General features: G+C 34.9%; 2 protein-coding genes across 2 annotated transcripts; one reads left to right on the forward strand and one right to left on the reverse strand.

The window, feature by feature from the left end:
- Positions 1-331: 331 nt before the first annotated feature.
- Positions 332-3,877, reverse strand: LOC116118565 (BTB/POZ domain-containing protein At1g67900). Its single transcript, XM_031404544.1, has 4 exons — positions 3,188-3,877; positions 3,029-3,098; positions 1,660-2,913; positions 332-1,096 (listed from the first exon to the last, which is right to left on the reverse strand). The coding sequence occupies exons 1-4, from the start codon at positions 3,244-3,246 to the stop codon at positions 599-601; spliced, it is 1,881 nt and encodes a 626-aa protein (XP_031260404.1). The 5' UTR covers positions 3,247-3,877; the 3' UTR covers positions 332-598.
- A 10,253-nt stretch (positions 3,878-14,130) lies between these two features.
- Positions 14,131-17,226, forward strand: LOC116118552. The gene is made up of 2 exons (XM_031404530.1): positions 14,131-14,708; positions 15,599-17,226. The coding sequence occupies exons 1-2, from the start codon at positions 14,628-14,630 to the stop codon at positions 16,694-16,696; spliced, it is 1,179 nt and encodes a 392-aa protein (XP_031260390.1). The 5' UTR covers positions 14,131-14,627; the 3' UTR covers positions 16,697-17,226.
- The last annotated feature ends 36 nt before the right edge of the window (positions 17,227-17,262 follow it).

Here is a 17,262-nt window from a genome sequence, read left to right on the forward strand (position 1 = left end):
TTTTATTATCAAATTGCACTGTTTTTCATACCGTATCTGATATCACTCTATTTGCTGAAAAGATTGGAATATTTATTTAGTGATAAAGAAAGAATTTTCTAACTTTCCCAGAAATCCGATTTGCCCAGATGCCAATAGACTTTTGTTCATAATTCTAGGGAATTTTAATGAGAGACTGAAATGATTAGCTCAAAACAAAGATATAAGACAAAAAGCATTCCAGTATAACAACTCTGCAACATTGTCAGAAACACGAAAATCCAAGAGTTAACAAGTGAGGATCCAATGATCTAAAGTGACAGAATCAAATGTTTCAGATTTCTAGACAAACGCATCAGTTCCGGTCCCACTGTTGGTCAAACACAACTATGACTCCTCCATTCATTCACAGAGAAAGAACTATCAACATGTTGGTGCATAAGAATTATTACTAACACAATTTGAGGCAATATTATAACATGTTACATCAACAATTCACATTGAGATTCTTTGTTTTAAGCTAAAATTACAAGACATTTTTCCCAAGTACAAAAAACAACATTATGTGTTACCCTTCAATTTTACCATTCACAACTGGGAAGTAATCAACATTATTCACTCAATTCTTTTCACTGCCATTTTTATTGATTGACAACAACTTACTGAACATCTTTTTGGGTCGTGTAGGAAGAGCACAGAAAGCCTTAAACTTAGAAGCTCTGCCAATTCCATCTGGGTTCAAATCATTTTCATCTAAATCATCATCTTCAGCTAACTTCATGCGTAGAGTTGAAAGTCTAGACTTTGGAGATTTAAGGCCTGAGATACTCCACTGGTCCTCTGCTGCAATGGTACTACTGGTGCTGAATGTTGCAGGAGGCCTGGAAGGATCGATATTGTGCCCTGCTAGCAGTGCCTTTATGTTTCTAGGCAGCTCAGTCACTTTGCCACCGGCCATGGCAGCTCGAGCTTGCTCAAAGAAAAGAACTTGTACCACTACTCTTAGCGGGAGTAACTCATTTCTTGCAGCATGCATACATGCCTCCATAGATAACTTTTTGCAGTCAAGGATCCGGCACAATCTTTTCCTTTCACTCTTACTTAGGTCAAGATGTGTCTGTATGGAGAAATGAAAATTTTAATTAACTTTTCACTCTTACATTGCTTAGGTAATTCAAAAACTTGATTGTATCCATGTGCTCAATACAAACAAAAATGACAGAGATGCAAGTTTTTTCTACTCACAATTGTCAGAAATCTCCACAATGGGAAATAAGCCTGATAAGATCATTGCAATTATAGTATATAGACTTTAGTTTTTATCTTGAAGACTCGGGAAGTTTCTAATGTTGTTCTAACTTAAGATGACTTTTTCATGTCAACAATTGGCATATCTGAATTACTGCATACAAATTCTCAAATCAACAAAGAAATAGAAATTTACAATTATATAGTCATGACCCAGAATCAACCATGTTGAATTTGTTAGGTCAGCCTAATCCTAACTGCCAATAAATGGTGAATATGACAAGATACTAAAGTCAAGAGAGTTGGTTATCTACTGATAATGGTGACCCACATCCTAAAATGTGATAGTGATATTTTCCCAAAAATTTCTTGGCAATCACAGAGTGAATTCATGGTAAATTAATAAGAATAAGAAGCTGCTGTGTTATTTACCTTGAGATAAATGTCAATTGCTCTGTAGAGATCATCATGGTCGAGCCTGGCGAAATCTGGTATGGCCTCAGCAATTGTAATGAACTTTGACAGAGGCAAATTCACATCTCTACCAATTTCTTGTAGATATCCATCCACAAGCTTTGCCACCTTTAGTTTTGAACCATGTGATGCTGAAGATGATCTCCTACTCCCTTGCAACTCAAAATCAATATTTTCTGCGGACCTAGACCTTCTCCTTTCAAACCCAAGTTTTGATCTTGGTGGGCTAGTTGGGGGACTCTGCCCCTGTGACATGAACTGTTCCAATATGGTCATGACTATGTCTACATCATATAGATTATCATTTGAGTATGATAGAGAAGGTATCAACAGGTCACTGACTGTTGCTTCTTCTAACTGAAGTCCAATTCTTCTAGCCAATTCCGTCTTTGAAGAAGAGGAAGCATTAAGAATATTGGCTGCCTTCAAGAGTTTAAGTAGGAAACCACAAGAAACAGCACCTTTCTCTGTTGGGAGTAAGCTTATTATTGATTCTAAAAGCAGCCTATGCTTTGAAGTGACCTCATTCGCTGAATCTGAATCTGAGTCTGATGCTTCAGGGTTATTGATATTCCCATTTCTGGAAATGTTAGGTAGCCATCTTGATGCATAGATTTTCAATGCGTCGCCGACGAGGTTAGAGGGTATCTTTCCACCAGATTTAATGGCTATCATGGTTCTCCAATAAAGGTCTATGCCTAATTCTGCCATATCTTCAGCCCACCAACCTTTGCTATGCCTCTGGCTCTCAGCTCCATTGCAAGAAATATCATCTCTACCCCTCCTAGAATAACTATGGGACAAACTCACCTTTGAGGGATGAGTTAGGACTTTAGAAGCAATTGCTTCAATGCATCTGCTTGTGATTCGAAGGTCTTCTGACCATAAAGGAAAAGCTTTTGTGGTCTGAAGGGTTACAATGGAGTCCCTCCACCCATGAAGGATGCAGGAATTGAAGAAAACCTCAAGCTTGTATATTAAGTTCCCCTTCTCAACATCTTCAGTCATCTGCAAGTATTCGGCGGCGCATCGTGCAGCTACAATATTGTAGGCACTGAGAGTGATTGTAATTCCATAGCAAAATTTTGCACAGAGTTCAAATGCCTCAACACCACCAGGAAAATCAGGAAGTTGGACTATTTGATGTTGTGAGGTTTCAGGGGACTCAGAGCATAGCCTCTGCAGCCGCGAACACTTGGACAACAAAGGAAACTGCAACAAAGGAATTTTAAAGAATCAGTCCAAATAAAAGGGTGAATAATACCTGCAAGAAATATTCTTTCTAATATCCCAACAGATTCTATTTATATTTCCAGACATTTTTTACCTTGTGAAGTAGATATCTACTTCCTTTCACTTGAATTATGAGATCACTAGAGACTTCAGAAGAGACTGACCTGCATTAAGAAAACAATTTTTTGTGATTCTTTTCCCCAAAAGTGTACATCTAAGAATGCTTTCATGTCTAAACCAGTGATGTCCTTACCTTACAGCCTCAGCAGTGTAGAAGGTATCCGGCCGAGATCCAAGTTTCATAAACTTCATGACTGATTCTTTTATTCTTTCTTCTCTGTTAACATATAAGTTCACCAGAATCTCTCTGATGGAATCAGAAAAACCAACTTCATGACTTATCAAACCTTTCCTCTTTAGGACACAAGATGCCACAAAAAGGTTCTGCAATAGCAACCAAACAATGTTCTCCAGACAAAAACTCACTCTAGAGTATCCAGACCAATCAATCCTGTATTAAATTTCCAAGACTCAGAACCTCAACTAAAATTCTACACAATAGACCTCAACTCCCTAAGGAGAAAATTCATCAACGTGGGAAAATGAAAAAAAAAAGAAAGAAAAAAAAGACACAACTGATGTTGAAAAGAGAGGGTATGGGAGGGAAAAGGAATAGCAAAGAGTTATTAGTGTGGGTGTAATATAACAGATTGAGTTTTAATATATAGAATTTATAGCATAAATAGTCCAAGAAACACAAACCCAGAAGATCAAACACTCCAAAGTTATGTCCTTTCAGTCAAATTCCATAACCCAAGCTGATTTTGACATGCAAACAAAGAATCAAACCTCACTGTAATATCCCATCATGATCATTTATACCAGACTTCCTTCCACCAAGTCAATCATCTTAAACCACAGTGGAAAAAAAAAAAAAAAAAAAAAAAAACTACTTTGTAATGTTAAAAGTTAAAACACAAAAACTACTCAACACAAAAATATATTATATATGTGTATATAAGACTTTTGACACTCTCCAGAAACAGAATCAGCTAATCATTCATTAAGAAAATTTAACCTGAAATATAGAAACCAGTGCTTTTTGATAAAAGAATTTTTTTTTTTTTTTTTGAGATTAATGTTTAAGTTGAAGAAGAATGTGGTTTAATGGGATGAGTGAGCATGGCCATGCCAGCGTGAAATGAGAAAGGAGATGCCCACGTGCTTATCCTGCGCCCACTTTTGTCTCTCTTTCTCATCATTGCAACACCATTTTTATTTACTGTTCTCCCCTTCCCTTGATTATTTTTGTCAAACACTATTTTATAGGCAACATCGTACACCTCTCAATTCCATTATTAATATCAATATCAAAAGGCCATTATTAGATCAAACTAATTCATCATAATTTTCTTTTTTCTTTTTTATAAATTATTTCATTCTTTAAATTTATTAGAAAACCAAGAATAAACAAATAAAATAAATAAACGATAAAGTAAAGAGATACTAAAAGGTGGAATAGGATATATGTATCACTTTCAGAGACGGTCTAGCTCACTTTGCCCTCTACATTATACTTTATAACCCTTCAACCGTCAATATTGCCCTTGCATTTTGGCCAAAATATCGAATATACCTTACTTTTGCATTAATGGCAGATGGTCCTTATGGACCATGGCAAAGAAAATTGCATTTTATCGGTATGAAAAAAGAAGATACTATATATGGGTTTGGAGATGAACAAAATTATGTTAGAAAGAGTTAATGTAAGATATAAATATTTGGTCCTGGTGAGATAGATAGTTTCTTCAAAATGGTAAGGTGTGATAATCTTGCAGTTGGGGGTCTTGTTCAATTTTGGCATTGGATTCTCAAGATTTATGTATGATGATGTTCATAATGAAGGATGAGATTGACTGGAACTAATGTGGGCTCCCCTTCATCTATCCTTGACCTAGATAGTTACACTTGTTCACACAAAGTCATTTGACTGCATTGTTTATTTAAAGCTTGATATCATATAATCTTTTAGAGATGAGATTGTTGTTTCTTGATCGAATTGGGTAACCCCACTTCAATTAGGAGCCAAGTTGGACTCCTTTCCTCAATTCAGTTTGTTTGCATCATTAAATGATGAAATGGATGCTTTTCCAGCTTTTCTTATTTCTCCTGAAGGTTTAGCTAGATGGTCAGGTTTGTGGTTTGTTCCCACAAACTCAAACTCTGGGGTTTGAGTCCAGCTTATAAGCACTTGCATAACTTAAAGCCATTCTTTCATTTTTCCCAAAGATTATTGCGAGATTAACATAATTATTGTTTGGCGTTGTGACAAATGTGCTATTCTTGACAGTGAGAGGAAATAGAGAGCATTAATATTCCTCAAAATCTTTAGTCTTGTCCATATTTTTTTTAGGCAACCAATGGTGAGTAAATAGGTTTTAAAAAAGTTTGGTAATGTCCAAAGAGTGTTTCAACAAAGAGAGGCATGATCACAAGGGAATAAGCCCTCAACTGTGAGTTGGGTCGATCAGTGTCCATAAATGCCAAGACCTAAACCTTGTGTTGGCTCGATCAGACCCAACCTTAAATCCCAAAGGCAATGGGCAAACTTAGATATTTGAGTAATAAAATTAGGGTAAGATGTGAAGTGAGTGGTGTTGAATAGAGCCATTTTGTAAAGGGGGCAAAAATTGACGTCAACACTAGGTGAGAAAAGGGGTGATCCACAATTGCTGTAATGGTCCTTATCTGTGCCACCCAACGGGGTGGCCAACCGACAAAACCCTCTTTTTATGGGCCCCTTAGTACTTGGCACTCTCTCATTTGGGACCCTTTACAGTTTGCAAATATACTTGTCCTTAGGAAAATTTAAACTCTCAACTGGTCCAGCAACCTAGAGTATTTGGCTCCATGTAATTATCCTTTGCTAAGTTCTTATGGCTATAATCATCGGGAAGTTTCCCATCACTTGCTCACCCTTACCAAGTGTAAATTTATCTAATATTCATGAATCATACTGATAATAGGGAGATCTTTGACTAAAAAATGATTAAATGAATGGAAATAATTGCAAATTGGAGGGTGATCCGTAAATGGCTTTAACTGTTCCGTTTGGAATTTTGCCTCTAGCGTCTGGTAAAATGTGATGTATATGGCAATCAAAAACAATGCCAGCTTGGAAATGTGAAGACATGCAACGTGAGAGTGAGATTAGTAAAACAAAGAAATGAAATGAAAAAACAAAATAATCCACTGGATCTACTTTATATCCAAGCTTGAAATTTCAACGAAATTAAAATTCTCAATGTACATTGTAGTGATTTCTTATAATGATAAAAACGTATTAAATTCCCCCTTAAATTTAGAAATAAAACCAATCAAAATCAGACTCTCTATATATATATTAAGGCAGAAATCCCAGCAGGGCTTTAATGTCACGAAATGAAAGGTCACATACCTTGATAAATTTCTTTCTTGGGCCACAGGTATCACCCCGTCAAGTCTAGTCAGACTCAGAAGTTAAATAAATATAATATTAGTCATTTCTTAAGTTTGCCAACTTTGTGTTATCAATGTAATGTCTTGTCTCTTAAAATCCTTTATAAAGGGTTGAAATTTTGTACGTATTAGAGCATCCATGTATACCCACAGAATTGATAGTGTTTTCCAGGCTGATGAAGGAATTGTAGCATTCACACGCACAGAATCGAACAAAAGTCACTTTCAGCTTTTCCAAAGTGGTACCCTTCACATTTATTCATACATCTGGTGGGCTCTTTATGTCTCTAATGAATCAAAGTCAGAAAGCGCCCGTACACGTTGCAAATGCCATTGATCAATACAGAATGAGCAAAATGAATTAGTCAAAACGCTAGAAAAATCACCCATTGTAGTTGGTAAATGATGGGATTTACAACTCGTTTCCCTAAGTAACCAAACCTCCTTATTTTGTCAAAGATTCGCGTGGGATGACTGTGACACGACAACTTTCTTTAGCTTATTATTGACTGTAACAACTTTTATAAATATGGGAATGTTTTTGTTTATCAATCATCATTTGTTCTTTTATACAGTTTTGTGGGCTTGAATTTCTTCACGCTTTCGCTGCTACAAAAAGTTCTTTCTTGCAAACAAATTTTCAATTGTTTATATACCAATTATTTGGTTGCCAATGATTTCTCTCCCTCTACTTATAACAAAATCATCTTTGTTAATTAACTTAACTGTGACTTCATTAAGCCTGTGTGTGCTTGTGCTAATTACAAGATAAAGAAAATGACATTGTGCATTCTATTCGCCTTATTTCTGAAGCTTATCTCAAAATCCCATCTTGATTCCTTCCTCACCTTTCCTTTCCTTTATATTTACCACCTACATACTTCTGAAAACTTAATATTGCCAAGTGATATTGACCCTTGTTGGTTCATATCAACTTTAATAAAGCTAAGGTAAGGATAAATACAAGACCGAGACGCCTTCTCTAAATTTGGTGGTCCGTCTCGGTCAAGATAAACTATACACCTTGAGATTGATGATATGTGTCATATTTATCACTTTGGCCTTTGAAAGTTTTTCAATCATTATATATTCACATCCATCGGTGAAAAAATATTTGATTCGTTGTTAAATTTCCAATGGGTATGACTAAAAAGCTTTTGGTCTTTGTTTAAACAATTCCTTTGAAAATTTGGATTTGCTTTCATGACTATAAATTCCTTTTCTTTTTTTTTTTTTCCAGATGGGCTTCTTCTAATTATAATATATTGAATATATAGCTTAGCTTTTTTTTGAGGACCCAACTGGGAATATTCAAAATCTGCAATCCCAATGGTGTAACACTTTCATATTATTAGCAAACCTAAACATAAATGATAAACCCACTCTTAGAAAAGAGAACTGCAATCATGGCCGCTTCTATTCTTATAGGGATCAACACCAAATATCTGTTCTTGGTCAACTTCTATTTATTAAAAGAAACAGAGAAACAAGTCCAGGCTATGGAACTTGGTGGAAGGAGTATTCTCCATTTCATTTTTAAGGTAAAATGTTATCTGATCTCATTATTGAGAATGAACTTTGTGGCTCAAATTGTACAAATGGGTAGTTATTTGGTCAGCCAGAAAGGACGCGGCCGTTGAAACTTACTGGACCACACAAGTGTTTGCAATAAGTATTCTTTCATTCTTCTTCTGTCAGACCAAATGCCAATAGTTGATTGCTGCCAAATTATCTGTTCACGTTAGCTGTTTTTCTGTAGATTATGTGAAATTCTTCTCTGTATACATTCGTATTAGGCTTTATAAGCCTAAAAAGAATGCATAAATAAACCACAATTAGGTGATTCGATGGTAAAATAATAAAAAAGAAGTTTCATGAGTTCTTAAATTCGAGTCCTTTTAATTGGGGTGGCCATTGAGACACTTACACGGCCTACTGTTCCAAAGCTCCGAAGATTAGGAGATTAGTTGAAATGTAGGTAAACTGGTTCGGACAACCGGTGATAAAAAAAAAAAAATGCATAAATGATGTCCGGGCCTAAACTAGAGAAAAGCTCTCCAAAGATTTGCCCAACTGTGTAAAACAACTCTTATCACATTTTTGAGTACATCCCATACGAATTATTTGCGTAACCAATCAACCCCTCAAGCTCACCACAATATCTCCTGCTGTCACAACTGCTCGCAAACAGGTTGAACGGCAATGTGGAATGCAAGTCTTGCATATGAACTTCATTGAGTTGTGAAATAAACTGTTGAGAGCCCAACCCCAAAGGCATATTTTCTGCCTTAAATATTTAATAATACAACAACAAGAGGAAGAAACAAGCTTTAGTTGAAAACAAAGGAGCGGATAACAAAAGAGAATTGGGCTCCATAAGACACTGTTACAGAAGGTGTTGATGCCCAGAAAAGCAGGTGACAAAGCCTGGCCCAGCAGTCTACATGTTTGTATAAATGGTTCAGTGATTAAACATACAAGAGACCCAGTTAAGTATACATCACAATTTTGGTCTCTCATATTTGTTGTACCCAGACCACACGTGAAGTTTGTTTCACCTGAAATTGCCATATTAGGATTAAGTTTGTTTTGTTTTTGTGTTAGAAGCCCAGTAAGAAACAGATTGCCATTTGGTAAGGGGACATCTACAAACCAATCTCACAGAATAGTTTGACTGCAGACGTGAAGTGAGCTTTTGGAAGAATGTAACTTGTCTATTGATAATTACATGGATACTGTGTGACATTTGCAAAAGAAGGCTGGGCGAAGAACTCATTGTCTCTGTTTAAACGGATCTGGATATGAAAGACAAAAGTTCATTTTCTTTGAGATTCGTCTCTAGTTGAGTTGGAACTGTTTTGGGCTTAATATAGAACTGGACATTTAAACACCACCCATCTGTTGGCCCTGCCCATATGAGCTGGCCTTCTGGTTAGTTGGGCCAAGTAGAAAAAAGATGATAGTTAGTTTCCTACTTTCCTGTGTGAGAATTCAAAAGCCCAGAGGAACCCATGCAACAATAATCCAATATTGCGGTCATCTTATGATGGTGAATGCAAAATTTTAAGCTGATGAGATAATGCCACGGTGAATATCAATAAACCATGACTCTGCTTCAATAATTGCTGAGGCTGGTCTCATTATCCTTTATGTTTCATTTCACAATCCTATACACTCACTACGACAATGACTTGGGATATATATAAAAACATTACATACATATCTTTTCAGGGTTTACTCAATCGCTAATATATCTTCTCTCCATTTTATTTGCTTATATGATTACTGGATTAACTTAAACATATTAGCCATTGTGAATCATTATTGTCATGCTATAGGAAAAATGAGCTTTCCTGACTAATTTTCTTTGGACGCAAAGACAACTATCTAAATAAAACACTTCTTTCCATGCAATACAACATCGAGAGAGGTGTTTTCTCTTTTTTGACAATATTTGTGATCGAGATAATCTTTTTTACCTTTTATGACACAATCTTAGTTTTGGTGTAAGTCTTACACTTTATACCTATCCATACTATTAAGTTTGTTGCGATGCAACTATGGCCTCGTTGTAAGTCTTTTTATGCTCTTTAGCTTGTTGGGACTCAGCTTTGGCATCGCAATAGGCCTTTCCTTTGTATATGATCATATAATTTTCACATGTTAACTTAGGGCTAAAAACTGGCATTTGACATGGTACGACTTGAGTAGAAATCTGAGTGCTTGTAGTTATAGAACCTAGGACTTTCAATCATATCCCACATATGGAAAGCAGCTTCTTATTCAAGCTAATAAAGGACTGGGAGGCACCAAATTTAGGTGCTGAAGCATCTAAAAAGTTGCTTTATGGGTTCCCATTTTGTGGTTGTTTGTTGGGCTTGCTTAAGCCATTTGTTCTCTAGTCCAGCTGGTGGAAAAGGGACTCCTTTTTCTTAATTCTGGGTTATTAACAATGCTAAGGAACTCCAAATTTTCTTAGCATGCGAAAGATGCAAAGGCCTCAGAATCAGAGGAAGAATCAAAACACATGAGATGTTGTCAGAAAGCCTTGTCCTTGTGAGTTAATTTGTCATTTCTGTATGAAGTATTTCTTTGCAATTTGCGAAAAAATAAAGAACAGTATGCACAATTCATATGCTAAAAAACAAAGAGAAAAGGTTAAACAAATAAAAAGGAAAGCATTACATTGTGTTGTTATCGAATGTTGTCTTGTAATTTACTCCAAGAACTTTAATGTCTTAATACGTAAAGCTCTCCACTCTTTAATTGTCAAGTCACCTCCTGCAATTAATTTCTTAATTATAAAAATGAAGTTGAGATAAATTATTATGCATTTCGTCATCATAAAAGGTTGAAAACACCGTCACCCATCAATACAAATATCGTCCACTACCTGTTGTGATATAAACAAGGAGGGGATAAAAGAAAAGGATGGATAATTATAAAAATATAGAGAATGGGAAGAGTAATACATGCAACTGGGACAGGTTGGCCGTTTGAAGATGAAATAGAAGGAAACCCTGAAATACGTTGACAAGAGTCGTTGCCGACCCGGTTAATCCAATTCCAGATGCCATTATTGACATATCCGAATATTAATATTGATGTTGTGTTGGGGTGAACTTTTCCAAGATTGAGATGGACGTTTCTTTTGCTTTAACTGTTTGTTAATACTTAATACCAAGCGCTGAAGTGGATGGTGTTTGTGGCAACATGTGGCACTTCCAAGCCGAATTGTTTGAAAGTTTAAACGTGAAAACGCAGCAGGATAGGAAGATCGGAGGAAATTATCAAACATTCAATTTTCAAGCATATTCCCATTTGTTTTCTTGAATGAAACAAATGGAAATCCTGATTCTTTTCTATTTGATAACGTTTCATATTACGTACTTATCTACATATTATTAAGATGAACAAAAGAGCGGAAAAGTCAAATTGATTTAAGTGAGTCAATTATGCCGCGTAATTTGTTTCTTCTTCTCTCTTTAATTATTTTTAATTATCTCATCTTCCTGTTAATTTGCTGGGTGTTTTAGTCGGTCCAACCAAGATCATACTTTTTTAAGTAATTTTTCTCTTCTTCATGTGACATCTCCTTTAATTTCCTTCACATTTACCATTAATATTTAATACTGTCATACCTAAAAAGTCATATTTATATCAACCCAATAAATATCTTTTTGTACTAGCTGTCAAGCCTATATCTCCTCAAAGATATTCTTACCAATCTTATCTTCTTTCAAGAAATTAATGGATGAGAGCTTTCCATGTGTCAAGACAACTTACAAAACACACATTACATTAAGTGTTTAGGTGTATAAATTGGCATTTCTCTTCCGGAAGAGGGAGGCTGGATATATGAGAGCTAGACATAGATAAGAGCTAAATTCTCTCTTTGTAAACACTGTATTTTTTCATCTTTGTATGTCTTATGGGCAATATCATAAAAATAGTCAGAGATCAATAAAATAACAGTGGATGTAGGAGTCGCTTGTTTGAGCATCCGAACCACTATAAAAATCTCTCTTGTTAGTCTATTATTTATGTTTTCTGCAACATATATAATCTTAGCTCTATATTCAAATCTAATGGATCCATCACGTGTAATTTCCAAGATCCTCTTAGTACTTTGCCCGTATGAGTCGTTGACGTCTAAAATCAACCGTCAACAAATACTCTTCATTGTATTGTCATTTCTAAATACAATAATGGGTAGGATGAAGCCTGCGCAAATTGGGTTTATTTGATTGATTAAGTCAATGATTAGGGGTTGGTAATGGTTTATACTGTAATTTAAGAGTTGACTCCACCATTTCCAAATTATTCGACTATCTATACAATACTTGTTTATTTTTTACTTTTTCAAAATTGTTATTTGTTCATTGACTTTACGTTATTTGCCCCCAAGAGTTTCTCTTTTATTGAATAAGCCACGTCTTAGATTTCAATGTATGAAAGTTCAAACAAGACTCCTTCGGTATACAAACTTAGAATTAAAAATAAATTAACTATAGTGTATTATGAAACAATGTTAATGCATTACGTAAATTGAGATGGACTAGTATAGTATATAGTATGGTGTATGGATGTGAAGAAAGAAAAGTCTTTGAGTGACGGGTGTTATTGGGTTCAACAAATAAATATATATTTTTTTATTATTTATAAACGAAAATGACAAGGTCACTTGATACAACGTAATCCATCTGAAAATAACTAATTGTTAATTATTAAAAAGAAATATCCTTTCAAAATATCATAATAATATTAGTTGGTCCCAATCACTATTAGGTGGCTTGATGATAAAAGAACATAAGGAGGTTTTATAAGTTCTTAAGTTTGAATCCTCTTAGATATTAATAGGGATGTTAAGTTCTTATTCGAATGACAATTTTAAAACCCTAAAAGATTAGTTAAGGTTTGTATAAATTGGATCAGATAAAAAAAAAAAAAATTAGTTGATTTTGATCATAGTAATGAATTTTGTTTATATTTTCTATAAAACAAAGGGATTATAGAAAACCGCAACATTAAAATAAACTTGAATAATAATAAAAAAAAAGATAAAATACCTTTCGTTTTATCCTTATTCTATTATACTATTTTATTATAAAAACCTAAAAATATATTTATTTTGATATTTTTAAAATCTAATTATACTTTATTCAATTCTTAAAATATTAATAATTATTTTTTATTATAAAAATAATCTAATTTTACTTTTTTCTTTTTTTTTTAAAAAAAAAAAAAAAAGCTATTATAAGAAACATCAAAACCAAACGAAGCTAAATTTTCAAGCAATGATTAAAGCATGTGAGGGGGTGGCTGTCTTCAAACAAACAAGAGGCTGCTCCAATCAAATCATACCCTCATGGTAGGTCCCACTTCCCCCTTATTATACTTGTTTGATTGGTCCCCCTGTCCAGTTGTCCCTTCATTCTTAATTTTCGTCCATCCCCCCTTGTATATTTTCATTGATTGTCAATGACGTGAACCTAATATCTCTCATATTTTCTTTATAACCCCCTAAACTAAACTTTATGTGCTTAACTTTAATATTACATAACAATTTTATTTGGGTGTTATATTCACTTAATAAAATCTGTATCATATTTATTCCAATATGTTAATTCTTAAATAATAACTACCTTTTATAACAACCATTCTCAATCATTTTTAAAACAAATGCTCTATCCTTTTTATATTAAATGATATCATAATTTCCATCAATTAACATTACTTAGAAAACGATATTATTCAAAAAATTATCTTATGACAAGTTTCTATTTTGATTTGAAGTTCGGTTTAATTAAAATATATGAAGATTTTAATAATATGCTAAACTAATAAAATTTCGAAAAATGGATACCCTAAACCAATACAAACCCATTCTCACCTGGTAAAACTGAGTCCAAGAAGATACAAGTCTTTCAACTAAACACCTGATCGACACGTATCGCAATAACTAAGAGTCTAAGACTAACCTGGAATAGAATTAGTAATCCCCGTTTGGGAATACTAGTGTCAGCATATCAAGAAGAACACGACATAGCTGTCTTGAGCCAGTCAACAGACGCGTAGGGACCGAGCCCAACCCGACCCGTCACCCATTTACTAAATTACCCTAATTTATACCCATTATAATCATTGTAAGGCATGGGTATTTTAGAGAATATGAGAAATATTTATAGACAGGAAGCATTAGAAAGGTTTAGGTAGAAGACAAGAGAAACGGCTCCCTCTCCTTGTTAGAAGTCTTTACAACTGCCACCCATTAACAGAGAGGCCACAGCCTTTCATCTCTATTCAAATATATATATATATATACACAATTTTGTTTTCATAATTCCTTTTTAAAAGAAACTATTTTCGCCTCGTTATTGTTGTTTTATTGTTGGATTCGATATTTATAATTTAGATTGACGCTCCATTATCGCTAATTTTGGCTATTGTTAGCGACCCTCATTCTCTGTGTTGAAATAGAGAAAACAATACCGGCGCAACAGAATTGGAGGCTTTGGGATCCAGAGTTGAGGGGGGAGATTTCTGGGTTTTTCTTTTTTTCTCCGATTTCACATCTGGGCTGTCGAAGAGAAGAAAGGTTTTGTGAAGAGAGAGTTGGGGCATTTCGGTCATTGTGAAGCTGATCTGTTTGGGAACAGTGAATCTTCAGATTGTGTGGAAACTATTGATAAAGAATGTGGTGGATGATGAGTAATGAAGGTGGCCATTACTGTTCGAAAAAGAGTGATGATATTTGCGGTGATGTTTGTGGCCAGGTATTTTATTTTTTCACTTTTTAAATTTTATTTATTTATATTGCTTTCGGGAATTTCTTATAAAACCAACAACCCAATTGATTTATATGATTATTTTGTGTTTGTAAAATGGTTTCTGAGAAAATGTGGGAGAGAAAATAAACCTTAAATTTTTTGGATCTAGACAATTTATTATTGTGTTTTGATATGTTAAACGATGACTATGACTAGTTTAAAAAATATTTGTTTAATCAGTTTGTTTCTACTGTCATGATCTTCTTGTGATTGTCATTTGGGGTGCCGTTGATAGTTCTCGCCCAATTCAATTTATGAAAAATATTACTGTTTTTATGATAAGGTTTTCGTTTTGCTGATAAAGATGTTGCAATGTTTGGTTGGTGATTTGATTGTGGCAGCTGATATGTCTAGATTTCTTTCTTATGTTTGGGTGCACATCACTTTGTTAATGTTATAATGTAGAACTAAGGTTGGCATATATATATTAACATTTGCCAAACACTTCAAAATTTGATTTCTTAGGGAAGACGCTGAATATCTTTTCTGGTTGTGTTTAATTTTCATTTCATTTCATAAAGTTGTTCAATATGAAATTAGCAAATTCTCCTTTTGCTCTTTGGAGAAACTGAGGATTAAAAGTTAACATTTTTTTTTTCTTTCTGGAAATGGAGCAACTTGTTAGCAAGTTTTGTTACCTGGAACTTTCACAGAACATTAATGTTTGCACAGAATTTATTTGTTTTTGAATTGCCCCTGCTATATTGTTGTGCACGTTGAGTTGGGAAAAGCATATAAAAGTTCATATTTTCTAGAAGTCATTTTTTGTAATTTTTCTTTGCTTCATATTTCTTTATGTTGTTTTAAGTCTTAAGAGTTTACTCTTTATTATGCAGGAATCAAGTCGAGGTCTGAGCATGTCAAGAATCCGCTGCATTCTACGTGGCTTAGACTTGAAGACCTATATATTTCTGTTTGCACTTGTCCCCACATGCGTGTTTGGCATCTATGTGCATGGTCAGAAGATTTCATACTTTCTGCGACCACTATGGGAATCCCCACCCAAACCCTTCCATGAAATCCCACACTATTATCATGAGAATGTGTCAATGGAGAGACTGTGCAAACTCCATGGTTGGGGAATCCGTGAGTACCCTAGACGTGTATATGATGCAGTTTTGTTCAGCAATGAGCTGGACATCCTTACTATACGCTGGAAAGAGTTGTACCCATACGTAACCCAATTTGTTATCCTTGAGTCTAATTCAACATTTACTGGAAAGCCAAAGCCTCTGGTTTTTGCAGCCCGTCGAGATCAATTCAAATTTGTGGAGCCCCGTTTGACTTATGGGACAATTGGAGGGAGATTTAAGAAAGGAGAAAACCCATTTGTTGAAGAGGCATATCAGCGAGTGGCACTGGACCAGCTTCTCAAAATTGCTGGTATTACTGATGATGACTTGTTGATAATGTCTGATGTTGATGAGATTCCAAGTAGACACACTATCAATCTGTTGAGGTGGTGCGATGACACACCTCCAGTCCTTCATCTTCAACTTAAGAATTATCTGTACTCTTTTGAGTTTCTTGTGGATAATAACAGCTGGAGAGCTTCAGTCCACAAGTATGAGACAGGTAAAACTCGGTATGCACATTATCGCCAATCAGATGACATCTTAGCAGATGCAGGGTGGCATTGTAGCTTTTGCTTCCGCCATATCAATGAGTTTACATTTAAAATGAAAGCATACAGCCACTTTGACAGAGTTAGATTCTCTTATTTTTTGAACCATAAAAGAATTCAGAGAGTAATCTGCAAGGGGGCTGATTTATTTGATATGCTTCCGGAGGAGTACACATTCAAGGAAATCATTGGGAAAATGGGACCAGTACCTCATTCTTTCTCAGCAGTTCATCTACCATCATATCTTTTGGAAAATGCAGAGAATTACAAATTTCTCTTGCCTGGGAATTGCTTACGAGAAAGTGGGTGACAATCTTAAATAAGTTTAGATGTCTGTTCTTTGTAAAGATTAGTTGGAGGTGCTTGTTGTGACTCCTCATGAAGGGTTTAGTGGAACAATTATGACTGGTGTGTTACTGACGTAGCTATGACATAAGTCCAGGTGAATTCTTGTAATTCATTGGGATATGTCTGGGGAGCTGGACAAATTCTTGGAACTTCTAGGGTGAATTTTTGTATATATCTTCTGTATTTGGGTTTTTATTCATGGTGAAGCATACCCATTCACTGAGGGGAGACCTTACTGTGATGGGAAGAGCTAAGTTGTTTCAGGGTTATGTAACTTAGCACCGGTGTTTCTGATTCCCAAATATACCAAAAAAGTAGTTTGAGGTTCTTGACATTGCGATGTCCCCATGTTGGGAAGTTTTGTTTTGAGACATTTATTTATACATGTTTCATTAAACTCCTTAATTTGTACCATCTGATTGCTTTTAGACCATTTCTTGTTCATAATGTTGCTTCTAAAGGATTATTTGATTAAAGATACAAAGTTTAAAATTGCATTTCTTTGAATGTCGGATGCCATACCAGAGG

This window comes from Pistacia vera, unplaced genomic scaffold, assembly GCF_008641045.1.
Source record: "Pistacia vera cultivar Batoury unplaced genomic scaffold, PisVer_v2 Contig849, whole genome shotgun sequence".
In the NCBI taxonomy this organism is placed as follows: domain Eukaryota; kingdom Viridiplantae; phylum Streptophyta; class Magnoliopsida; order Sapindales; family Anacardiaceae; genus Pistacia; species Pistacia vera.